The 26590-nt window shown below is 43.0% G+C and overlaps 2 protein-coding genes and 1 long non-coding RNA gene across 3 annotated transcripts in view; 1 reads left to right on the top strand and 2 right to left on the bottom strand.

Annotated features, from left to right (window-relative positions):
• The window catches only part of OGDH (oxoglutarate dehydrogenase), a 349301-nt gene that overhangs the window by 191192 nt on the left and 131519 nt on the right, over nt 1-26590 (bottom strand). The gene's annotated exons all lie outside the window — the stretch shown is intronic.
• Nucleotides 1-26590, top strand: part of NUDCD3 (NudC domain containing 3) — an 87285-nt gene that overhangs the window by 43229 nt on the left and 17466 nt on the right. The window contains exon 3 of the mRNA XM_031454593.2: nt 8227-8359. Coding sequence (XP_031310453.2) covers nt 8227-8359 — 133 coding nt within the window. The remainder of the gene's footprint in view (nt 1-8226; nt 8360-26590) is intronic.
• Nucleotides 1057-5145, bottom strand: LOC105092332 (uncharacterized). The gene is made up of 3 exons (XR_837449.3): nt 4928-5145; nt 4213-4347; nt 1057-2453 (listed from the first exon to the last, which is right to left on the bottom strand). It is a non-coding gene; the product is annotated as an uncharacterized LOC105092332 (long non-coding RNA).

Genomic DNA, 26590 nt, shown 5'->3' with positions numbered 1-26590 from the left:
TTCTCCAGCAGCGTTTGTTCACTTCATGTCTCTCTGTCACATTTTGGTAATTCTCTCAGTATTTCAAACTTTTTCATTATTATTGTATTTGTTAGAGTTGTAAGGCTTTTAATGGATGAGGAGTTGCTTCTTACGGATGAGTAAAGAAAGTGATTTCTTGAGATGGAAGCAGATGCTGTGAAGATGGTTGAAATGACAACAAAGTACATAAGCTTAATTGATGAAGCGGCAGCAGGGGTTGAGAGGATTGACTCCAATTTGGAAGGAAGTTCTGCTGTAGGTAAAATGCAATCAAATAGCATCACTTGCTAGAGGAATTGTTCATGAAAAGAAGAGTAGTCAATGGATGCAGCAGACTTCATTATTTTATTTGAAGAAATTGCCACAGCCACCCCTTCCTTCAGCATCCGCCACCCTGATCAGTCAGGAGCCATCAGTGTCGAGGTAAGACCCTCCACCAGCAAAAAGATATGACTCTGAAGGCTCACATGATGGTTAGCATTTTTTAGCAATAAAGTATTTTTTAAAAATTTTTTGGGGGGAAGGTAATTAGGTTCTTATTTATTTGTCTGTCTGTCTGTCTGTTTGTTTGTTTATTTATTTATTTTAATGGAGGTATTGGGGATTAAACCCAGGACCTCATGCATGCTAAGCAAGAACTCTACCACTGAGCTATACCCTCCCCGCCAGCAATAAAGTATTTTTAAATTAGGTATGTACATGTGTTTTTAGACATAGTGCTGTCGCACACTTGATAGAGTACAGTGTAGTGTAGACTACATACAACTTTTATATGCACTGGGAAACCAAAAACATTCATGCGCCTCGCTTTGTTGTGGTGGTCTGGGACCGGGCCTGCACTATCTCTGAGGCATGCTTGTATTTCCCTATTGAGAAGACTCTTGGGAATTGAAGTAGTAGAGCTGGTCATAACTTCTGAAAAACAGAACTAGGAGAACTAGGAATAGAAAATTGAGTTAAAGACTACGAATTCAGCATATTTGTGGAGTAGATTATCTTAAGTTTTGTTTTAAAATGTATATTTCACATTTATATGCTTGCAGAAAATTGGAATGCCTCTTTCCCTTGTTAAAATAATTAACAAGATTTAAGAAAAAGTCTTGCTATAACCAACTTATGTGATTAGTTAATTAGGAGAATTTATAGTACATACTGATCGTGTTTGTTGATTGACCATCTGATACAGGTTGTCAAAGATGTTCCCTAAATTTGCGTAAACACCTGTCAAATGATTCGTGGCCGTATTATGAGACTCCAAGCACCTTGCCTCATTTATTTTAGGTAAATATAGAATTTATCTTGTATTTTCAGCTGTGCTACAGAGTTAATTTTAAAACGTTAAAAGCACATGTTCAAAGTACACTTCTTGTAAGACTTTTTAAAATTAAACTGAGCCTTCCTTAAACTTTATGTAATTAGCATAACTTGTACATTTATGATTCCCTCTACTCATCTAATGCCCAGTCTGTGTGTACTTGTTCCTGATTGTCTCAAAATGTCTTCTTACAGTTGGTTTTTTCAAATTAGCATTCCGGTGGGTCCAAACATTACATTTAGTTGCTAGACATCTTCTAAGTCTCTTAATTTAGATTAATTCCCCTTCTCTTTTTTTATCTTATGCCATTTATTTGTAAAGAAACGTGGAACTTTGTCTATTATAATTTTCCAAATTCTGGACTTGCCTGGGTTTATGTTCATATGTCAATGAACATACTCTCTCCTCTCGTACTCCCTGTAATCTGGGGGTTAGACCTGTGGAATGGAATGGATTTAAGGCTCAGCGCTGGGACAGAACTTCACAAAGGTGAGGCGCTCTCAGGAGGTGCCTGGTATCTGGCCGTTGTGGATGTTGGTGGTGTTCCAGCTCCTCCCCTGGGTAGGCTCCCATCAGCCTTTCACCTGGCACTCAGCATGCGTGAAGGAATGCTGCCGAGACGCGTGTTTCCACTGTAGGTTACAAAATGGTGATGTTCTCATCCTGTTACACCTTCCTGTATTATGTGGAAGCCTTATAGAGGGACTTGGCTTTTCTGAAATTCCACTTCCTGTAGAAGCATTTTATTTATTACTTTTCAGACTGTGCTGTACTCTGGTCACCAAAGGTGACCACTGGGGTTTTGTTTTATGAGCTGATAGACCTTTAAACATGTCATGTGGTTCAGGCCATTGTGGACATTATTCTTTTTGATGCTCAGTTTGTCCCATCTTTGGCCAGCCGGAGTCCTTTGGGGACTCGTGTCCCTTCCATGGGACCCTCCTCGCTTTGAGTGGATCTTCGCACTGAAGGGGCAGTAAAGCTCAGGCCAGCTGGGGCCTGGCTACCTCTCTGGAGCCTCTGGTCCTGTTGGTGAGGCAGGCCCGCTGCTGAATGGGGAGACCAGTCGGTGGCAGAAGCTACACTGGTGATACCAGTATAGATAAAATTATTGATGCTAGATTTAAAAAAAAAAAAAAAGACTTCTTTTAGAGGAGTTTCAGGTTCACAGCAGAATTGAGCAGAAAATACAGAGAGTTTGCACGTAGCCCTCCCCACCCACACGTATGTTCACCCTTACCCTCAACATCCCTCATCAGTGTGGCGTATATGGTACAATCAATGAACCATCATGGACACATTATTATCAACCAAAGTCCATACTTTACATTAGGGTTCACTTTTGATGTTGTACATTCTGTGGGTTTTGACAAATGCATAATGACATGGAGCCACCACTATAGTGTCATACAGAGTAATTTCACTGCCCCAAATCCCTTGTGCTCCATCTTTTCATTCCTCCCTACCTCCCTCTCCCCAAACCCCTGGCAGCCACAATCTTTTTATTGTTTCTGTAGCTTTGCCTTTTCCAGAATGTCATTTGGTTGGAATCGTACAGTTTGTAGCCTTTTAAGACTGTCTTCTTTCGTTTAGTAATATGTCTTTTAAGTTTCGTCCATGTCTTTCATGGCTTGATAGATTTTTTTTTTTTACTGCACATATTTTTTAAATTTACATATATGTACTGTTCATTGTTTCTAAGAACTTTTAGAGCTTTAGCTTTTTAAACTTACATAGTTATCAAAGGAATAAAGCCAACCACAAAATAAGAATTAATTCGAAAAGATACATACACCCTGCTATTAACAGCGACATTGTTTATAATTGCCAAGATACGGAGGCATCCTAAGTGCACATCATACATATATATGCAGTGGAATACAACACAAAGTGGAATATTCTGCCATTTGCGGCCCTTCATTCACTTTTTTTTTTTCACTTCAAAAACCAGAATTTTATAACTGGCAGAGATATTTCCATTACATATTGATGCTAGATTTTTAAAAAAGAACTCAAGGGTGAAAGTGTAGATTTATTAGGCAAAATGCATAACCTGTCTCCCTAAGTGTCCCAGTGGTTCAAGAATCACCTGTTACTCATAAAAGCTGCCTAATGAGACTTGCTCACTGGGTGGGAAACCATTGAAGAGGGCGTTGACCGCGCATGAGGAGGGTGCTGACTCTGAGAAGGTCCCCATTTTCGTCATTTTACGTGTTTGTCTTGCTTACTCCTCTTGGCCATCCTTTGGGACAGGGATGTCAGTGTTCCCGTTTTTGTGGTTGAGGACCAGGGGCTGGAATGCCATGCCTGCTCCAGGTCTCACGGTCATGCCCAGTGACATGGGATTGACCTTGGTCCTTGAATGCTATGAATACAGTGATGTTTTCAGTGACCACTGGGGCCCTGTGTGGAGGGCTTTGAGCCCCATGTGTGGGGCCTGGTGGCGTTGGCTCCTATTGCTGGAGGAGCTGGGAAGAGATGGGTACTGGAAAGGCACCTCTGCAGGTGGGGAGCCCCAGAGGAGACTCGGCAGGATGAGGAGGAGCTGCTGGGAAGGGAGGTCCCCTCTCCTGGTAGCAGGAAGCTGGTGAGGATGGTGGGCTCACCTGGTGCAGAGCCCCATCTGGGCGGGCCACGTGGCTACATGCTGCCGTCTGACCCTTTCCTTTCTAAGCTGCAGAGGTGAGGTGTGACTTGGTATGATGTGACCTTCCCAGATAGCCACAGCAGCTGGGGATCCAGGCACCGCCAGTCACATCGCAGTGCTGAGAACACTGCCCACGGCCCTGCTTCCGGGAGGGTGCGATTGGTGCCAGGCTTCTGAAGCCGGGATTTGGGTCTCCAAGGTGGGCAAGTGTTATGATAACAATGCTCACCTTTATGTAGCTTGGGAAATGCAGAAATCCAGAAGAAGTATCACTGTATTTCCAAACAGCTGTGGCTCCCATCCAGGTGTGGGATATGGTGGAATCAGAGAAGGGAAGGAAGTCCGTAAGAAAAACGGAGCTGGTCTGTGAAGGGAGAGAATGAGCCACTGCCTATTAACTGCCTTATACACACCATACACAGGCTCACATCACACATGCACATATACAGACGTGCACGTGGAAGTGCGCCCACATCATGCAGATGCATGCTACACATAGACACCACGCACGCTTGCAGCACACACACACAGCACACACGTTCACACGGCATACTCATGCACACCACGTGCTTGCTTGTGCATGCACAAGCCCTGGTCCCTCCCACTGGGTGCAGCGGCAGTGGGGTCTATAGGTGGGCGGGGAGGTGTGGCCAGAGCTGGGCACGGCCGAGGACCGCAGAGAGGTGGCCTTTGCCTTAGATCTTGAGAGGCAGGTGTGAGTGTTTGGAGGCAGGATGTTCTCAGGGTGGAAGCAGGTCTTTCCTGGCTCCAGGAACCTGGTGAGCGCTGGCTAGCACCTGTCTACACTTTGAGGAGAAAACACCTCTTACTCTAGAAACCTGGGAAGGGAATTATAACCCATTCCCTGTGTGGGCTCTAGCCTGCTGCACAAAAGCCTTTATTTGGGGGCTGTGACCCTTTTATCCACTACTTCTCATACTTACTTGCCACTGGCTGTTCTGAACCCGGCCCTCTGGTTCCCACGCCGCCGCAGTGCGGGGACCTGAGCTCGTCTCCCACCTGTGCAGGTGATACTGACTGTGGGCGCCTGCTCAGCAGAGCCTGTCCCTGGGAGACACAGGGCCTGGCTTTTCTTCTAACACGGTTACAACCTGTTATCTGGGCTGATCCTGCTCCTCAGACGTGGGCGCTGCAGTGAGGCCTGCTCCCCAGTCTGCACCCTGGCTGCTGACTCACGCTCCTCCTCTCTCCCTTCCCGCTCCCCCGCCCTCCTGCCCCCCTTTTCACCCTGGGCGCTGGCCAGCAGCCGCTGGGATGTGGCTGCAGGCTGGTCAGGAATGACACAGTGAGGGCGGGGGCCAAGAGCACCTGTACATGACAGGGGGCTTATTTTTTCACACTGTTGGCTGGAAATAATCAACTTTATTTAAAGAGGATGTGGATTTTGAGTGTTAAAACACCCAAGAGCTTGCTGGTCTGTGCTGGGAGTGACTCTCCTGGCTCGGCTGGGAAGAGGCTGCAGGTCTCTGCAGGGTGAGTGGGGGTGAGTACCTACAGAGCTGCCCACCTGCAGTGCTGAGTGACCAGGGCCCCTCAGAGAATGCCAGCTCTGGGGGAGTTCCTTCAGCACAGCCACCCGTGGAGTGGAGGGTGTCCCCTTGAGGACGTGTGACCTTGTGGCATCTCCCATCATCTGCTAGTCTGCTGTCTGTCCTGGTGCGAGGGGCCATGTGGAAACCAGCTGATAAGGGCTTAGCCAAGTAGCTGTCCCCCCACTTTGAGGGGTCTTTAGGTTTATTTCTTAATCTTTGCCAAGTGCCAGGCCGTGGTGGCTTTAATTTTGTGTGTAGGTATTTTACTTACATTTTTATAAGTTTGATTTCAAACAGGTGACATACACACACAGTTCAGAAGGCCATACGGAGAAGGCTGTGAGGGGAGGGTCAGGGCTCCTCCCGGCTCCTTCCTGTTACTTAGTGCTCGTTGGAGGGATTCTCAGCACATTCTAGTATCCGTCAGATGTGAGCTTTTCCGCTGCAGGAGGTGCTGAAGTGGGGAGGAAGCCTGTGGGTCAGGGACATGGAGGTCTTGGCCACCCCATCCTCTAGCACCTGTTTCAGGGGCTCAGGACGCAAGCAGGCTGGCCTGGCCACTGGAGAGCCCCCAGGGGTGAGGGCCACAGGGCGGATCACCATCTCCTCTCCATGTGTTCTCAAAGAGCTTTTTTTCTCTTGATGATAAAATGTCTACATGTTGTAGGGAATTTGGATAATACCTAAAGATACAAAAAACCAAGTCAAACTGCTTGTTATCCTGCTACCCAGAGACAGAGAGACTTAATGGGTGTCCTTTTACACACACACACACACACACACGCGTGCACACACACAGGGTTTTCTTAGAAAAGTGAACCTATACCATACACAAAAACTGCATACTCTGTCAGTTTTGTAGTATGTTGAAACCTTTCCTCTTTTTGCTGAAAAGTCTTTGTAAACACTTGCATTGGTGGCATCCACATCAAGCTTACCCTGACTACCCTGTGTCCAGGCTCTGACCGTTCCTGTCCCCTTTGCCCCACCCTGTTCTCTCTGTGGCTCTCGGTCTCACAGGGGCCTGCCATCCCTCCCTGGCCGGCCCGAGTGGGTAGTTGGAGCTGGCATCTGTTCTGATTGGTTAGTGCCTAGCCCTACTCCTGGCCTAAACTGCTACAAATTGGGTGGCTTAGATCAACAGAAATTCAACTTCCTGTGGCGGTGGAGGCATAATTCCAAGGTCAGGGTGTCCCAGGGCTGCACTCCCTTAGAGACGCTGAATCTTTCCTTGCCTCTTCCAGCTTCGGGGATGGCTGACAGTCCTTGGCGTTCCTTGGCTTCCAGCTGCATTGCCGTCACCAGGGGACCATCTTTCCCCCGTGTCTCTTCACATTTTCCCTCTGTGATGTCTGCCTTTGTGTCTAGATCTTGCTCCCTTTAAGGAAACAGTCACGTTGGATCAGGGTTCACCCTGATGACCTCATTCTAACTGGATTACATCTCTGTAGACCCTGTCTCCAAATAAGGCATGTTCTGAGGTGCTCAGGGTTATGATTTCCAACATATTAATTTTCAAGGACACAGTTCAGCCCATAACAGTCGCCATTTTACCAGCCCAGAGAGCCTGGTCTCTGATGGAGGCCCAGCCTCACGGTATATACAATATAAAGTGTGTATGTCGTACCCACGGGAAGTAAACATGTTCTTGGCTTAAAACTTTAGCTGGAAAATATGTGTCCTCATTAACCACTACTCCTGACCCCTCCTGACCAGAGATGAGGGGCTGATAGGGTGCATGTGTTCTCGACCCTTCCCCAGGTGTTTTCACCTGCACAGATGCAGACACACAGTGAGTGGAGTCTTGTCCGTCAGCCTCTCCCTCCAGGTGCATCTGCTGGGCTCCCCGAGGGCAGAAGGTGGCCGAGCTGCACCTGCTGTGAGATGTCCTTGCTCATAGGTGTTGTTGTCTCCTCTGCGACTAGGTTTCTGTCTTTAATTTAGATCTCAAACGCACTGTAATGGACTCGTTTAGAGTCCATTATTTTTGTATGGTGTTTATACTGTTATTAACACTGTTAAGTTTTATGGTGGTGTTTTATTGTTTTTTCTCTCTCTTTTTTTTAACATCAGCTTCTTGGCTATGGCTCTCTGCATCTGAGCTGAGTTGGTAACGCATGTAGAGGAGGATTTGGCTGACTGGGTTTTCTAGGCTGTCTCATAAGCACACTGCTCACATCTTAAGAAAGCCTGCAGTCAAGTGCATTGCCTTGGCTTTGATTTATTTACCAGGAGAAAATGGAGGCTGGGGGGTTGGATTAGGATTGAAGCTGAGCAGCTGCAGGCTGAAGTTGCTTTGCTTTTTTTAAAAGATAAGCCCTGCCAAGTAGTTTATGGCACCCCCAAGCCCCAGGATTTTATTAGTGAGGCTCTTTGGTGAGTGGACTGGCCTGGTCTGAGCTTCCTGAAACCCGGAGGCTGCACTGTGGACTGTGCTGGGCAGGTGCTTCTCCTCACCTTGAGGGTGCTGCGCTCAGGATCCTCTCTGTGGCTCCTCCCTTTGATTTTCCGGGAGGCCCCAGTAGGAGGGTCAGAAAGGAAATCTCCCAGAGAGCGAGTCTGAAAGGCAAAAACAAGTGCGTTTCAGTAAAACTTCTTCAGGCCCTAAGACAGTATGTTACTGGGTATCCTGTGGCCTTCCTGTCCTGCGTGTGGTCCTGGGCTGTCATCTGTCTCTTCTTCTTTCTCAGGAGACAGGAGCAGTTCCAGAGAAACCCCGACAGCTACAACGGTGCTGTGCGTGAGAACTACACCTGGTCTCAGGACTACACCGACCTGGAGCTCAAGGTGCCCGTGCCCAAGCACGTGGTGAAGGGCAAGCAGGTAACCCCAGGGGTTCAGCTTCTCTGCTCAGCTTCTTTCCTCGGGGCATAGGCTTCAGGCTGTGGGCTGCACTGGAGCTGACTCGGCCCATCCTTTCTACCCCTCGTCTCCTCGCTGAGCCACCAACAGAAAACTGCTTCTTTTCTTCAGTCACAAACGTGCGCCCCTCCCTATCCCCCAGCCTACCCTTTTAACTGCATCAAATAAGAGACCCAACTCGGCCCCCTAGATGGATAGCATGTGAGCTTTGTTTAGTTTTTTAAGTTGCAAGATTCTCATATCATTTATTGCATTTAGTCTCTGCAGAAACACTGCAAAGGAGGCAAGGCACTTGTTAGACCCATTTCACAGATGGAGAAAGTGGAGTCCCAAGAGGTAGAGCAAAGACCCACAGGTTCTGTAGTGACAGGTGGACTTCCAGTCCTGTGCTGTGCAGAGCTGTACCATTCACAGCTTGAGCTGATTTTTCCATCTTAATGAGCTTGAGTGAGTAGAAATTTAATCTTTTAGTGGGAGAGAGATATTTACATGAGAATAACATTATTGTAGCTCATTGTAAATAGGTAGGCCTTACTTTAAAGAAAAAAAAAACCTCTCATGATATGTGAATGGGACATCGTTATTATAATCCCCAATATAAAAAATTCTAGTATGTGCCAGAAACCATTTCCTTATTTCAATCGTCACGAGAAACTACAACCTGCAAAGTAATATCTTTCATGTTTTATAGATGAGAAATTGAGGCTGAGAGAAGTTACTTAATTATCCAAATTGACATGGAAAATTCACCATTGCGTCTCCCTCATTCTTGTTATGCCTGGAACAGTGAGCACTGTTCAGCTGCTTTTGAAGGAATGATTGGCTGAATGAGTGCACTGGTAAAGCCATGCTTTGATTCAGGTGTGTCTGCTTCTAAAGCTCATACTGTTTCCCCTGTGTCCCACTCCTCACTTTATAAAGAGGAATAACTCCTGGCTTCTTTAAAAGAGAAGGTCCCAGAGCGTGTATAATGGAAGTTGGGTTTCATGTGCATTTTTGAGAAATGACCGCCACCGTGTAAAGTGGTGCCAGCTCCTGCTGGTCTGGATTCATGTGCAAATCCCGGCTCTGGGCAGTGAGTGAGCACCTCCAGGCCACCCCCATCCCACCACCCTTTCCTGAGGGCCCTGCTGGTCCCTGCCTGGCTCCCCAGGCTCTGCCCCAAACAAGCCTGCCCTGCGCAGGAATCTGGGTGGGGCCTGGGAAGCCTCTGAAGACTGGGACTTCCTGCAGGTGTCAGGTGAATGCCGCTCGTTGTGCAGCATGGAAGACGGGAGCAGAGACACGAGCCCCTGAGCCTTCATGTCTCCGTGTGATGTGGGTCAGGGAGCCATGGGGACAGCGTCAGATGGAGCAGCACTGTCTGCTCATTACTCCCTTTCTCCCTCTTCCCACCCTGTCCCAGGAAGTCCACCAGGGCTCCGTGACCCCTGGCCAGATGGACTTTAGGCTCCGAGTCAGACCAGGTAACTGGGGGGCATCCCCACGGAATCCTGCCTCTGATGACTACGTCCCCTCTGACTCTGGCAGGTCATAGTGGGTACAGGCTGACCTTCCTTGTCAGAGTAGTTTGCCCAGCACCTTCTAGGGTTTTAGTGGGTTCAGCGTTGATTTTCATTTTGCTTTTTGGTAGAATTACATTGCATGTAGATGAATAAATTATGGGAAGTGTTGGTTACCACACTTCATTACTTGGCTAAAAAGGTGACAGCTTCCTGATCTAGCGTCTGGCTTCTAACTTGTCCATGAACTTTTGGAGCTTTCTCTGAAAGGAATTGTGTTAGGCCCAACCTAAAGCTAGTTCTTTTTCTTTGGCTTAGAGACTCGGGCTGCCTGACATCCCCTGCTGTACTTTCCACAGCCACCCGGAAGATCCTCCCATTGAAAACGGCATCTCATATGTGCCCGTTGCTGACTGGGGCGGCTGTCTCACGATCCTGCTCTGCCGCAGACAGTGTGCTTGAGGTCCTGGTCTTCCTTTCATCACGCTAAGGGACACATCCATGGCGCTCTCACGTGCACTTGCCATGACCTCTAGGATCATATGGCCTTGCTTTCTCCAAGAATAGCTCTGGGTTTTGTTCATTTCTGCATCAGACATTTACTGAGCATGTGGCAGTCCCCAAGACTGAGACAAGATTGCTGCCTTTGAGCCGACGTGTGTGGGGCTCAGATAGTGACAGGCAACAGGTGCACCGACAGGCAGTTCCAAGGAGTAGCAAGGGCCGTGTGGAGCATGAACAGGCAGTCTGTTAGCTCAGCCAGCACTGTGCAGCGCCTTCTCAGGGCCACGCACTGCTCATGCCCTTCTTCCCAACGGCCCTTCGGGGCACTGGCCGGACGCAGAGGAGGAGACGGTGGAGAGTGATTGGTTCAGAGTCTCTCCGGGCTGGCTTGCTCTGGAGTCAGCACTTCCACCACTCAAAGTTGTGTTGGATGAGCCTGAATGTTTGTGACACCAGGATTGAAAGAACACATTCCACTTAAGCCATTTATTTATCTGGTGTTGGCATTTCTGTGACATCTGCTGACTTAAATTTTTACTAGTTTTCCACCTGGTTGAATTTTTTTATTCTCCAGTAGGATTTTTCCCCATGCCATTCTTTGTTTTTTTAATTGATGTATAATTGACGTACAGCGTTATATTAGTTTCAGGTGTACAATATAATGATTCGATATTTGTGTATACTGTGAAATGATCACCACCGTAAGTCTGGTTAACGTCCTCACCATATTATGGAGTTTGTTTGTGTGATGAGAACTTTTAAGATTTAACCTCAATAACTTTCAGATTCCATGTCATTTTAAAAAAAAATTTGTGTTCTTTTTCATTGAAGTATAGTCAGTTTACAATGCTGTGTCAATCTCTGGTGCACAGTATAATGTTTCAGTCATACATATACATACCTATATTCATTTTCATATTCTTTTTCATTTGAGGTTACTACAAGATATTGAATATAGTTCCTTGTGCTATACAGTAGAAACTTGTTGTTTATCTGTTTTATATATAGTAGTTAGTATCTACAACTCTTGACTCCCAATTTATCCCTTCCCACTCCGTTTACCTCCTGGTAACCATAAGTTTGTTCTCTATGTCTGTGAGTCTGTTTCTGTTTTGTACATAAGTTCATTTGTGTCTTTTTTTTAGATTCCACATATAAACGGTATCATATGGTATTTTTCTTTCTCTTTCTGGCTTACTTCACTTAGAATGATGATCTCCAGGTCCATCCATGTAGCTGCAAATGGAGTTATTTAATTATTTTTTTATGGCCGAGTAGTATTCCATTGTATATATGTACCATATTTTCTTTATCCAGGCATCTGTCAATGGACATTTAAATTGTTTCCGTGTCTTGGCTATTGTAAATAGTGCTGCCGTGAATATTGAGGTGCATGTGTCTTTTCAATTATAGTTTTCTCTGAACATAAGCCTAGGAGTGGAATTAGTGGATCATAAGGTATGTCTGTTTTTAGTTTTTGAGGAATCTCCATATGTTTTCCATAATGGCTGCATCAAACTACATTCTCACCAACAGTATAGGAGGATTCCTTTTTTTCCACACCCTCTCCAGCATTTATTATTTGTAGACTTTTTAATGATGACCATTCTGACTGGTGTGAGGTGATGCCTCATATTGTTTGATTTGCATTTCTCTGATAATTAGTGATGTTGAACATCTTTTCATGTGCCTATTGGCCGTCTGGATGTCTTCCTTGGAGAGATGTCTGTTTAGGTCTTCTGCCCATTTTTTGATTGGGTTGATTTTTTTTTTTAATTTAGGTGTATGAGCTGTTTGTATATTTTGGAAATTAGTCCCTTGTCATTTGCATCATTTGCAAATATTTTCTCCCATTCTGTAGGTTGTCTCTTTGTTTTGTTGATGGTACTAAGTTATGCAAAAGCTTTTAAGTTTTATTAGGTTCCATTTATTTATTTCTGCTTTTATTACTCCAGGAGCTGGTTCAAAAAAAATATTGCTGTGATTTATGTGAGAGTTCTGCCTATGTTTTTCTCTAGGAGTTTTATAGTATCTGGTCTTAACATTTAGGTCTTTAATACATTTTGAGTTTATTTTTGTATACGGTGTTAGAGAATGTTCTAATTTCATTCTTTTACGGGTAGCTTTTCCCAGCACCATTTGTTGAAGAGACTGTCTTTTCTCCCTTGTGCATTCTTGCCTTCTTTGCCATAGATTAATTGACCGTATGTGTGTGGGTTTATTTCTGGACTTTCTCTCTTGTTCCATTGATTTATGTGTCTGTTTTGGTGCCAATACCATACTGTTTTGATTACTGTAGCTCTGTAGTATAGTCTGAAGTCAGGGAGTTTGATTCCTTCAGCTCTGTTCTTCTTTCTCAAGATCGTTTTGGCTGTTCAGGGTCTTTTGTGTTTCCATACAAATTTTAACATTTTTTTGTTTCAGTTCTGTGAAAAATGTTATTGGTAATTTGATAGGGATTGCATTGAGTCTGTATGTTGCCTTGGGTAGTATGACCGTTTTAATAATACTGATTCTTCCAATTCAAGAACATAGTATATCTTTCCGTCTGTTTGTGTCTTCAGTTTCTTTCATCAATGTCTTATAATTATTGTAGTACAGGTCCTTTGCTTCCTTAGGTAGGTTTATTCCTAAGTATTTTATTATTTTTGATGCGATAGTAAGTGGGATTATTTCCTTAGTTTCTTTTCTGATATTTCACTGTTAGTGTATAGAAATGCAACTGATTTCTGTATATTAATTTTGTATCCTGCAACTTTGCCGAATTCATTGATGAGCTCTAGTAGTTTTCTGGTATCATCTTTAGGATTCTATGCATAGAATCCTGACATCTGCAAACAGTGACAGTTTTACTTCTTTTCCAATTTGGATACTTTTTATTTCTTTTTCTTCTCTGATTGCTATGGCTAGGACATCCAAAACTATGTTGAATGAAAGTGGTGAGAATGGGCATCCTTGTCTTGTTTGTGATCTTTGAGGAAATGCTTCTAGCTTTTCACCATTAAGTATGATGTAAGCTGTGGGTTTGTCATATATGGCCTTTGTTATATTGAGGTATATTCCCTCTATACCCACTTTCTGGAGTTTGTTTTTTTATCATAAATGGACATTGAATTTTATCAAAAGCTTTTTCTGCATCTATTGAGATGATCATATGGTTTTTATTTTTCAGTTTGTTAATGTGCTGTATGTATCACATTGACTGATTTGCGGATATTGAAAAATCCTTGCATCCCTGGAGTAAATCCCGCTTGATTATAGTGTATGATCATTTTAATGCGTTGTTGGAGTTGATTTGCTAGTATTCCATTGAGGATTTTTGCATCTATATTCATAAGTGATATTGGCCTGTAATTTTCTTTTTTTGTGATATCTTTGTATTTTAGTATTGGTGATGGTGGCCTCATGGAATGAGTTTGGCAGTATTCCTTCCTCTGCAATTTTTTGGAATAGTTTTGGAAGGATAAGTGTTAACTCTTCTCTAAATGTTTGGTAGAGTCTGCCTGTGAAGCCATCTGGTCTTAGACTTTTGTTGGGAGTTTTAAAATTACTGATTCAATTTCAATACTGGTAATTGGTCTATTCATATTGTCTATTTCTTCCTGGTTCAGTCTTGCCAAATTGTACCTTTCTAAGAAATTGTCCATTTCTTCTACATTGTCCTTTTTGTTGGCATTTAGTTGCTCATAGTATCCTCTAATGATTCCTTGTATTTCTGTGGTGTCGGTTGTAAGTTCTTTTTCATTTCTGATTTTATTAATTTGGGCCCTCTCTCTTTTTTTCTTAATGAATCTGACTAAAGCTTTGTTAATTTTATGTATCTTTTCAAAGAACCAGCTTTTAGTTTCATTGATCTTTTTTTGTTTTTTTAGTCTCTATTTCATTTATTTCTGCTCTATATGGTATCTTTCCTTCTACTGACTTTGAGTTTTGTTTGTTCTTCTTTCTCTACTTGCTTTAGGTTTAAATTTAGGTTGTTTATTTGAGATTGTTCTTGTTTCCTGAGGTAAGTTTGTATAACTATAAACTTCTCTCTTAGAACTACTTTTGCTGTGTCCCAGAGGTTTTGGATCATTGTGTTTTCATTTTCACTTGTCTCTAAGTATTTCTTGATTTCTTCTTTGATTTCTTCAGTGATCCATTGGTTGCTTAGTAGCATATGGTTTGGCCTCCATGCGTTTGCGGTTTTTGCAGTTATTTTCTTGGAGTTGATTTCTAATCTCAAAGCGTTGTGATCAGAAAAGATGCTTGATATGATTTCAGATTTCTTAAATTTACTGAGGTTTGCTTTGTGGGCCAGCATGTGATCTATCCTCAAGAATGTTCCATGTGCATTTGAGAAGAATGTGTATTTTGTTGCTTTTGGATGGAATGCTCTATAAATATCAATTAAGTCCATCCGGTCTTAATGCGTCATTTAAGGCCTGTATTTCCTTTTTGATTTTCTGCCTGGATGATCTGTCCGTTGAGGTAAGGGGGGTGTCAGTGTCCCCCACTATTACTGTGCTACTGTTGATTTCTCTTTGTCTATTAACTGTTGCCTTATATTGAGGAACTCCTAAGTTGGGTACATCTGTATTTACAATTGTTACATCTTGTTGGATTGATCCTTTGAGCATTATGTAGTGTCCTCTTTTGTCTCTTGTAACAGTCTTCATTTTAAAGTCTTTTTTATGATGTAAGTATTGCTACTCCAGCTTTCTTTTGTTTTCCATTTGCATGGAATATCTTTTTCCATCCCTTCACTGTCAGCCTGTGTCTCTAGCTCTGAAGTGGGTCTCTTGTAGACAGCATATATATATATATACCTCCTGTTTTTGTATCCATTCAACCAGTCTGTGTCTTGGTTGGAGTGTTTAATCCATTTACATTTAAGGTAATTTCTGATACGTATGTTTTTTACTGCCATTTTGTTAATTGTTTTGGAGGTCTTTTTTTCTTTCTTCTTTTTGTTCTTTTCTCTAGTGGTTTGATGACTACAGCATTACATTTGGATTCCTCTTTCTTTTCCGTGTATATCTCTTACAGATTTTTAGTTTGTGATTACCATGAGATTTTGGCATAGAAGTCTGTAACATATACATGATTGTTTTAAGTTGCTGATGTCTTAAAATTTCAAATGCATTTTAGCTATTCTGCATTTGTACTTTCTTTCCCTCACAATTACTGGTTTTGATACCATATTTTACATCTAATTGTTTTGTGTATCCTTTAACCGCTTATTGTGGATACAGATGATCTTACTACTTTTGTCTTTCAACTTCTCTATTCTGTGTGTGAATGATTTCCTACTTTTTCTGTATGTTTGCCTTTACTGGTGAGCTTTCCCATTTTGTGGTTTTCTTGTTTCTAGTTGTGGCCTCTTCTTTTCTACCTCTAGAAGTTCCTTTAATATTTGTTGTAAGCTGGTTTGGTGGTGCTGAATTCTTTTAGCTTTTGCTTATTTGTGAAGCTTTTGATTTCTCCCATCAAATCTGAACAAGAGCCTTGCTGGGTAGGTGCCACTCCCTTCTGGCCTGTAGAGTTTCTGCTGAAAAGTCTGCTGATAACCTTATGGGAGTTCCCTTGTGTGCTATTTGTTGCTTTTCTCTTGCTGGTTATAATATTTTTCTTTTTATCTTTAATTTTTGTCGATTTGATTACTGTGTGCCTCGGTGTGTTCCTCTTTGGGTTAATCCTGTATGGGACTCTGTGCTTCCTGGACTTGGGTGACTGTTTCCTTTCCCATGTTAGGGAAGTTTTCAGCTGTTATCTCTTCAGATATTTTCTCAGGTCCTTTCTCTGTCTCTTCTCTTTCTGGAACCCCTGTAATGTGAATATTAGTGTGCTGCATGTTGTCCCAGAGTTCTCTTAAACTATCCTCATTTCTTTTCATTATTTTTTTCTTTGTTCTGCGGTAGTGGTTTCCACTACTCTGTCTTACAGCTCACTGTTCCATTCTTCTGCCTCATTTAGTCTAGTCTTGGTTCCTTCTAGTGTGTTATTCATTTCAGTAATTGTATTCTTCAGCTCTGTTTGGGTGTTCTTTATATTTTTTAACTCTTTGCTGAAAACTTCACTCTGTGCACCCATTCTCCTCCCAAGTTCTCTGATCATCTTCACAGTCATTACTCTGAACTCTTTCTTGGGTAGATTGCCTGTCTCCTCATCACTTATTTCTTCTTCTGGGATTTTATCTTGTGCCTTTGCCTGGAGCATATTCCTCTGCCACCTCATTTTGTCTAAATTTCTATTTGTGTTTCTATGTAGGTTACTTACATTTCTCGACCTTGGGGAAGCGGCCCTCTGTATGAGACGTCCTGTGTGTCCCAGCATTGCACTCCCCTCTTGTCACCTAAGGGCCAGGGTCCAGCTGGTCCCAGTGTAGAGTCTGGCCTGCTTTTGGAGACACCTTCCATAGGCTGTGGGATTGTTGTTCTCTTCTGGTATCTGCCCCCTGATGGGTCTCCTGGCAGGAGGCGTCAGTGCCTGACAACTGCTGGGTGGAGCTAGGTCCTGGCCCTCTGGAGGGCAGGGCTGTATCTAGGGGCATGTCTAGAGGTGGTTTTGGGCTCAGGAAGTCTGCTGATGGGCAGGGCTGCATCCCCACCCAGTATGTTGTTTGGCCTGAGACATCCCAGCACTTAAGCCTACAGGCTGTTGGGTGGGGCCAGGTCTTGGTGCCAATGGCCCAAGCAAGATGTCAGCCTCCAGGAAAGCTCATGTAGATGAACACTCTCCAGTTGTCTGCCACCAACTTTTGTCCCCAGGGTGAGCCACAGCTGCCCTCCTACCTCCGCCCCCAACCTCCCTAGGAGACCTTCCCAAACTAGCAGGCAGGTCTGGCCCAACTTCCTATGAAATCGCTGCCTCTGCCCTTGGTCCTGGCACATGAGAGATTCTGTGTGCGCTTCCCAAGAGAGTGAAGTCTATTTCCTCCAGTCCCATGGAACTCCTGCAGTTAAACCTTGCTAGCCTTCAAAATCAGGTGCTTTGGGGGGGCTTCTATTCCCGAGGCTGGAACCCCGGGCTGGGGAGCCTGATGTGGGGCTCAGAACTCATTCCTGTAGGAGGGTCTCTGCAGTATAATTTTTCTCCAGCTTTTGAGGCCCCCACATGGGGCAGTTATATTGTGAGCGTGCGCCTCCTACCACCCTGCTTTATGTTTCCAGTTGAAGAAGATCTTGTTTTGCTAGGTTCCAGTCTTTTTTTATTGATGTTTGTTTAGCAGTCAGTTGTGATATTGTTGTGACCGTGAGAGGAGGCGAGCTTGTGGTTCCACTCCTCCGCCATCTTGATCGGATCAGATTCCTTGCCACTCTTCTACTGCAGCCTTCTATAAACCTTTGTGGTCTCTCAGTTTCTTTAGTCATGCCTCACTTAAAACTTGGGAATAAGTTTATTTTGTATCTCTTGGCTTTTGCTGGCCTAAGGGTTTATTTGTCAGAGTTGCCACTTTTCTTTGTGGACTGGCTCCTTTCCAGCTGTTCCCTAAGGTACCTGTCACCGCTACCTGTCAGTGGTGTTTATTTTTGGCTTTTGTCTGTGGCACTCATCAGCTGTCATCATGATGGTAGCTGTGATTGTAGCAGCTCAGCTGTTCTGGGTTTGTAGGGAGCTCTGTGTGTGAGGGGGTGGGCGTGTGGGGGGAATGGTTAGATGTGGGAGGCATTGCGTGTTCACAGAGCGGGGTTCTGGGCCCCCTTCAGCTTGGGGCTTGAGGCCTCAGAACGTTGCCTCTCTTTTACTCCTTGCTGATTTTTTGCTGTAGAAGTGGATTTGCCCCTCAGATGTAGCGGGGGACAGATACATACATGCGGACAGTGCTGTGTGTTCAAGCGTTCTTATTTTACATTCAGCCGTTTTTTGTTTTTATAATTTTCCTGGTGAATCTAAAGAAAAACTTCTCAAAATGAAGCTTTGAAGGAGGAGGGTATAGCTCAGTGGTAGAGTACATGCTTAGTATGGCTGGGGTCCTGGGTTCAATCCCCAGTGCTTCCATTAAAATAAACAAATAAATAAACCTAATTCCACCCCTCCCCCAATATGAAGCTTTGGTCTCATGCATTCGTGAAATGTAGTTAGGTCTTTGCTTCAACATGCTCTTTGCTTTGTCTACACCGCTTAGGAGAAGCAGCCAAGTTCCCCATTCTTTCCTCGGTGTAGCCATAGAGTGGGGAGAAGACCAGGACATAGATGTTTGTGTGATTGCTAATGTCAGCTGGGGCTGGTTGTAAACCTGGCATTTCATTGAATCCAGTTAACACTGGAAATTTGAACTCCAGACATTTTTAGTCTAACCTCTCATTTTGCAGATGGGAAAACTCTCCCAGAGATGTAAACTGCTGAGGCCCGACTATCTGGTGAGGTGGTGGCGCAGAGAGCAGGACCTGGCACCCAACCCCACACTATTTGATCAGTCGTCTTTTGAGTGGAACATGTCATGATATTGTTGTGCACAGGGGCATGGCTGGGTGACATTGAATGACAAGTGAATTAATTTCCTTCTAAGTATTCTCTTTCCTCTTGGAGACTGTGGGTGGTCTGTACTGACTGATGAGGTCCTGCTGGCTTGTGGGCTCACGGCCCTCCTGCCATCCCTAGCCTCACCATGGGAACCTTCCAGAACAGCACCGAGGCCCCTGGGCACGTCTTGTACGGTGGTGCTTTGCCCTAGAGCTTGATTCAGCTTCTGGAATTTGTGCTAAAAGCTCTGTAACATGCTGTTCCCTTCTTAGAAGGTGTTTAGAAAAAATGTAGGAAGACTGTTTATTACAGGAAACTTCCATAGCAGGAAAGGCTAATAGAGTGCATTTATCTGTTTAAAAGTTTTTCTGTTTGAATGTATAGGACATTTACCTGTTCAAAAGTATAAAAATGTGCAATGAAAAGTCTTTCCTTCTGTCCTTCTGTCCCATTCCAGCCCCCACCCTGCCCTCAGTCATCATGTGACTCACTTCTGGGATATTCTGGCAGATATTTTCTATACATTTACAATCAAATATGAATAGATACTATCACGTCCCCACCTTTGGCACAGATGATATGTTCCCATTCCCACTGTTGGCCCCGCCAGGGTGACTTTGTCTCTTGTGTTTGCTGCCATGCTTTCAGTGCCTCAGGAGTGCCTGCCAACCAGCAGTGACTGCCCAGTGAAGTCTCGGTAGACCTAGGATTTCCCATTCCATTTGGCTCAGGCTCTCAGGACCCTGAGAGCCAAGTGCCCTGAACCGCTCCACCCCCGCCCCCCAAAAGGCTCCAGTCTCTGCTTGTATTCCCTTCAAGCAGCAGACTGATTACTCAACTGGTCCCCTGGTAACTGGTCCCCTGCTAATTGGCATTTTGGGTGTTTCCAATCTTTTTTGTTGTTGTTGTCATTATAAACAATAAAGCAATGACTGCCCTTTAATAAATTTCATTTTGTATATATGCATTCCATAGAGAACAGATTCCATGAAGTGCAGAGATAGACGGTATTAAAATGTGTTTCTAAAAAAATCCCCAAACCAAATAAAAATGTGTTTCTGATTTCAATAGGCATTGTTAAATTGCCCTCCATAGGGGTTGTACTAATTTAGTCCCGCCCAATGATGTACAAGATTCCTTGGTTTTCACAAATTTGCTGATAGTAGTATGTCATCAAACCCTTGGGTTTTATAATTTATAAGTTGTGTAAGTGAAAAATGGCATCTAGGTATAGTATGAATCTTTCTCTCTTATGAGTGAGGTTGAGCATCTTTTTACATATGCCTTTCCTTGGAACTGGTTATGTCTTTTGCTTGTGTTCTATTAGGTTGTTCTTTTTCTTCCTGATTTCTAGGAGCTCTTCATATATTAGAAAAATCAGCCCTTTATCTGTGATATGATCTATTGTTCCATTTTGTTATTGATCCTTTGAGTTGGTTTGTGGTATTTTTCCTTGCAGAACTTACTAATTTTTATGTAATGAAATTAATGTCTTTTTTTCTCATGGCTTCTGCCATACAATCAGGATTACAAGGGTGTGGGTTGCATTTTGATGGAGCTTCTTCGAGGGTCAGTTAATTTGAACCTTTGCTACCTTATAATCCACATTAATCTACTTATCACATTAGAGGAGTTTTGTCTGAATTCTACTAATGGTTTCCAGTTTAATTGTTACAGAAATGGAATGATTTGTTCCCTTCATGTAAGGCCCTTCTCTGTGGTGATTGGGGCCCTCTCTCATTTGTTAATAGCCAACAGCCATACACAGTATGAATTTTATCACTTGCAATTCATCCTCCCATTGTATTTGATTATATAAAGGCAATCCAAAATGCAGCTGTTCAAAAGATACAGGTAGAACTCGAAATTGAACAAAATTAGCTAACACTGAAGCTGAAAATGGACACTAGTGTTAAATTTTTTAAAATTGTAATTTTAAGAAAAATGGTTTAGATTGTACTCATCATCTGCTGTAAATCGTCCTGTGTGGATGAGGGCGGTTTTGGGTATTGGTGGGAACGGCTGTGGGTTTTAAGCCAGTTCCCGTATTGAATATAACTTTAATTATGCTTAGTAAAAATGGATGTGTTCTTTGGATATACCCACACACAGTGATTTGTGCATCTTTATCTTTTTTACCATCTAGTAAGAGAAACATTCCTTAGCTTGCTGGGTATTGTTCTTGGGCTCAGGGGGCTGCTGTAGTAGGGTCCTCATCAGCACCTCAGGGTGGTGGCCTCTGGCCTGTGACGGGACATTTCCCTGAATATGAGATCTTTTCTGAGGTGGTCTCAACCTCTCTTCCTACATTTCAACCACCTCACTGAGTCTTTGCTGGCATCTCAGAACTTGTCGCGGGGATGAGGCTGGAGAAGAGGGGGCATCTCTGCACTCCTCACTGCGCACCCCCTCGCACCCCAGTCTTTCACTGTACCCCTGTACGTGGGCGTCTGCTTTCAGTTCTCTTGGGTATGTACCTAGGGGTGGAGTTGCTGGGTCATATGGTAGCTGCATAATTAACTTTTTGAAAAACTGCCAAACTGTATTCCAAAGTGTTTGCACCATTTTACATATTACACATCAGCTAAAAATGTGGGCGGGTTCATATTCCTCCACATCCTCGACACTTGTTATTGTCCTGATTTTGTTTTGTACTTGTTGCCGTCCTGATGACTGAGGTGGCATCGCAGTGTGGTTTTGATTTGCATTTCCCTGATGGCTAATGATGTTGAGTGTCGTTTCATGTGCTTATTGGCCATTTTTATGTCTTCTATGCAAGTTCTTTGCCTGCTTTTAAATTGGATTTTTGTTACTGTTTAACTGTAAAGTTCTTTTTAATTCTAGATGCTATGCTCTTGTCAGATAACTTGCAAATATTTTGTCCTTTTCTGTGACTTGTCTTCTCACCTTCTTAAAAGGTAGTGACCTTTGAAGCAAAAAAGTCTTTAACTTTGATAGCCTTATTTATCTGTTTTTTGGTTGCTTGTGCTTTGGTCATATCTGAGAAACCATTGCCTGATTCAGGATCATGAATATCTGTACTTCTTTAAAAAGAATTTTATAGTTTTAGTTCTTCCATACAGGTTTTTTATCCATTTGAGTTAATTTTTGTATAAGATATGAAGGAGTGGTTGAACTTTATCCTTTTTGCATGTGGATATCCAGTTGTCAGTCTCATTTGTTGAGAAGATTGTTCTTTCCCTCATTGAATTGCCTTGGCACCTTTGTCTAAAATTAACTGACTGTAAATGTATGTGTTAATTACTGAATTTTTAATTTTATTCCATTGATCTATATGTCTGACATTATACCAGTACCATACTGTTTGTATTACTGTATCTTTATTTTTTGTTCTTCTTTATTGTTCCTTTGTTCTTCTGTTACTGCTTTCTTTTGTGTTAAATAGATTTTCCTTAGTTTAGTATTTTAATTCCATTGTCTTGTTTTAAAAAATAACTTTTTTTGGAATTATTTTCTTAGTGTTTCCCCTGGGGACTGTTGTCTATTTCAGATTAATACCATTTTAATGTCAGTGTGCACTAAAAATTGGCTTCTATATAATAGCTCCTTTTCTCTGCTCCACTATGATGTAGTTTATATAGTTGTCTTTTGAGTTAAATATGAGGGAAGAGGAGTTAACAAACAAGATACACTGATGCTGTCTTTTCTAGTTACCTTTACCAGCACTCTGTATTTTTATATATGGGTTTAAGTTAGCATCTAATATCCACTCACTTCATCCTGAAGAACTTCCTTTAGTGTTTCTTACAAGACTTGTACAAGAAAAGATAGGCTTGTTAGGGATGACTTCTCTCAGGTTTTGTTTATCTGAGAATGTCTTAATTTCTCCTTCATTTGTGAAGGATAACATTGCTGGATGTAGAATTCTTGGTTGGCTTTTTGCCCCCTTTTGTTTAGCCCTTTGAATACTTCATCCTGTTGCCTTCTAGCCTCCATGGTTTCTGATGACAAATTGGCTGTTACTCTCATTGAGGGCCCCTTGTATATGGTGGGTGCTTTTCTCTTCTTGCTTTCAAGATTCTCTCTGTCTTTGGCTTTTCTGACAGTTGGATTTTGATGCACCTAGGTCGTGAGCTCTTTGAGTTTATTTTACTTGATGTTCATTGAGCTGCTTGAATGTGTACATTAATTTTTTGGTCAAATTTGACAAGTTTTCAGCCGTTACTGTTGTAAACATTCTTTCTGCCCTTTTCTCTTTCTGTGTCTCCCACTATGCATGTCGTGATGTGCTTCGTGGTGTCCCTCAGGTCTCTGAGGCCCTGCTCATTTTTTCATTGTTTCCTACTGAGTAATCTCAGTCGACCTGTCTTCAAAGTTCCTGATTCCTTCTTCTAACTGGTGAAATTTTCTTTTGAGATGCTCTAGTAGATTTTTTACTTCATCCTCCTCCCCCTCCCCCCAGTTACTTTTGAATTCCAGAATTTGTATTTGGTTCTTTTTTAAAATATCATTTCTGTATTAATATTCTCTGCTTATGAGACATTCTCATACTTTAGTTCTTTACACATGGTTTACTTTAGCTCTTTGAGCATATTTACAGTAGGTGGTAGATACACTTTTTACTAAGTCTGTATCTGGGCTTCCTCAGGGACAGATTTTATTGATTGCTTTTTTTCCCTTGTGTATTAGATATCTTATTTCTTTGTGACTTTTGTGATTTTTTTTGTTGAAAGCAGCAATTTAAATAACAATGCAGCAACTCTGGAACTCAGATTTTTCCTTTTCTCTATTATTGTTGTTGATTGTTGATGTAGTTCTTTCTTAATGACTTTTCTGAACTAATTCTCTAAAGTCTATATTCTTTATTGTACGTGGCTAGTGAAGTCTACAGTGAGCTTAGCGTCAGCTGATTAGACAGAGATTTCCTTAAACACTTGGAACCAGTAAATCTCTTGTTGCCGAGGGGCTCCATGTACCTTTTAGGGCATGCCTTTAACACTTTGCCTAGCGGTTGAAAATTCTGCTTTAGCCTTCACTTCCTGCTTATGCAGTCTCAAAGCCAGCCAGCAGTGAGTGAGGTTTTTCCTGAGCATGCACACAGCCCTGCACATGCATGTATCCTTCTAGATTCCCAGGAGTATTTCCAAGTGTTTCAAAGCCTCTGTGGACATTATATTACCTAGTTTTTCTGTCCCTGCCATACCTTCAACTGTTTTTTTTTTTTAACCACCTTAGTCAACTGCAAAGTTAAAACACTTGCTTGTAATTGTTTTCAGTAAACCTCCCTAGAGAAAGGCTTTTCTGAGTCTGGTCAGGAAAAGACAACCTTGCAAGTGATGTTTCAGGGAACCATCACACAGATTTAATAATGACAGTTCTTCGGGAATGAAGCTCTGAGAGAGCTCTAGCTCCGTTCTACTCCCTCTGATGGCTGCCAGGCTACACTGGGAATGTGGGCTACCAAGGGGCTGGAGAATGAGAATAGGTCTAAGGCAAGTTAAAATGTCACAAAGCTCACTGTTCTTACTAAGATGAAGTTGTTTTTATTGCATAAATGCTCAAATGCTCGCTTGGTTCCTGTGAACCTTCGGTTAGTTTCCAAAGTTCAGAAAAAGATACTGACAATTTTTGCCAGTGTTCCTACTGCTTTTTTTGGAAGGGAGCTATTTTGGAGGTCCTTACTCCACCATTTTCACTATATCTTTTTGAATCAGGAGTTTCTTATGTACTTTTTTGTTTTTCTAGAGTTTCTTGCTATTTTTTTTTCTTGTCAAAAATAGTACACTTTTATCATAACCTCAGAATTTAACCCAGACTCTCACAAATACTGTGTATTGCCTGTCTTTCACTGTGCTTCTAGATTAAGTTTACTGTGATTTAGATGTTGTTGGGTCTTCTTTTTTGTCCTCTAGTTTTAGTGAGATTTATTTGACATGTAATATTGTAGTGGTTTCACATGTACAACATAATAATTTGGGATGTGTACATGTAGCGAAATGATTACTACAATAGACTTAGTTAACATGAATCACGTCACATAGTTACAGTTTTTTTTTTTTATGATGAGAAGAAACTTTGAAGTTCCACTCTCTTAGCAACTTTCTAATGCACAGTTCGGTATTGTTCACTATAGTCACTGTGCTGTACATTAGATCCCCAGAGCTTACTCATCTTGTAGGTGGAAGTTTGTGCCTTTTGAGCCCTCTCACCCAGGGTCTTCCTCTGTTTTAGTTTTCATCCTCATTTCGTTGTGGTGTAGCCTCAGGTAACTTTCTCAAAATGATATATTGTAAATACAGTGTTCTTGAATGTCTTAAAATGTAGTCATTTTAACCTTTATCTCATTTTGTGGTTTGGTTGACTTTAAAAACTCCTCTTCCCAAGAAGATTGAAGGCATTGTTCTCTTGTTTTCTTAACATCCACTGTTACTTATCCTGGGAATCTCTTCCATGGTTCTTTGTAAGTAAACTTTTTTCTCCTATTTGAAACTTCTAGGACCTTATTTTAATTGAGGGGTCGACTGGTTGGCTTTGCCTATAGCATGTGGGGTTGAGTGTCCACGTCACTCTCCTGCGACTGCTGGTCAGGTTTTCTGGAATAGGGCCCCCTGTTGCTCTGAGGCACACAGTGGGTTCCTCTCCATTCTGACGGGGCTCCCACTGGCACAGCTGTCCCATGGACTGACTCAGCTGCTCCGTGTCCACCTTCCACACCTGCTGACTCCCAGCCCGAAGCCCTCTGTGGCCATGCTTGTCCCTGCTCTGTGCCGTCTGTCCCCACACCTCGCTCCTTCATCTTCGCAGAGTTGTTGAAAGCATATCCAGGCCTCTCACTTCTTCCCTTGTGTTGACTGGGATTTTTCTCTCTGTGCTTTCTTCCTGTCATCTCTGTGGGTTGTGGAGGTCAGGAGATGACCGCCTGTTCCCAGGATGACCTCCTGGAAGCGTCTCCTGTCTGGTTTCCCCCTTGGTGCTTTGGCTCATCCCCTTTGTGCAAGAGACAAGCACTGTGAGAAGCTTGCCCAGATTTGGAAATTATCCTGTTATGTAAAGCTGGCTGGGAGGATTTTATTTGTTAAAGTGAGCTTGCTCCTGGGAGGCCAGGACTGATGGAGCCTCAGCTTGCTCTGTCAGGTGTTCACCACACACCCGGCTTCATGGTCAGGGAGACCCAGTTTGGCTAGCGATTATCTAGATCCATCTAGCAGCTTGCTGGGCTGTTGTTGGAAAGGAGTAAAGTGAGTTGTGTCCATGCCTTAGCAGAAACAGCTGAGTAAACAGTAAATTCTCCCAGAAGTTGGGTGGAAATGGAGTGCGGCACACAGGCCCCCCCCCCCCCGGAGCCTGCATGTGGACGTGGTGTGTGCAGGCATCTCTCCCCTTCCCCTCTCTTATTTATGGTTATTTAAAATACAGGTAGGTTATAGTATCAGATTCCATTGACAAATGTAAACTCCAGTTTGAAAATTCTGTGACTTCGAGGGCTTCTTTTTAAGTGCTATATCAGCATTAAGTAAGGACTTACCAGGTGACATGGGGGGACCATCTCCAAACTGTTTTGACCTCTTGGCTGACCCCACACACCTGTAACGTTCTCTCTAGCGGAGGTTCAGGTAATACATCTGTTGTGCAAATACTATTACAAGAAGACTTTTACATTATAAAGCACACAGTATTTAGAATTTAAAAAGAAGTGGAAAAAAAATAAACCGGAGTTCTGTTTTCTTTCCTCTGCCAATTACTGATCTGATGAACTTCTTGGAGTACATGTGCTTTGGGT

Source organism: Camelus dromedarius, chromosome 7 (assembly GCF_036321535.1).
Source record: "Camelus dromedarius isolate mCamDro1 chromosome 7, mCamDro1.pat, whole genome shotgun sequence".
In the NCBI taxonomy this organism is placed as follows: Eukaryota; Metazoa; Chordata; class Mammalia; order Artiodactyla; family Camelidae; genus Camelus; species Camelus dromedarius.
The sequence above is the reverse complement of the archived record's forward strand: the minus strand, read 5'-3'. Positions and strand labels throughout refer to the sequence as shown.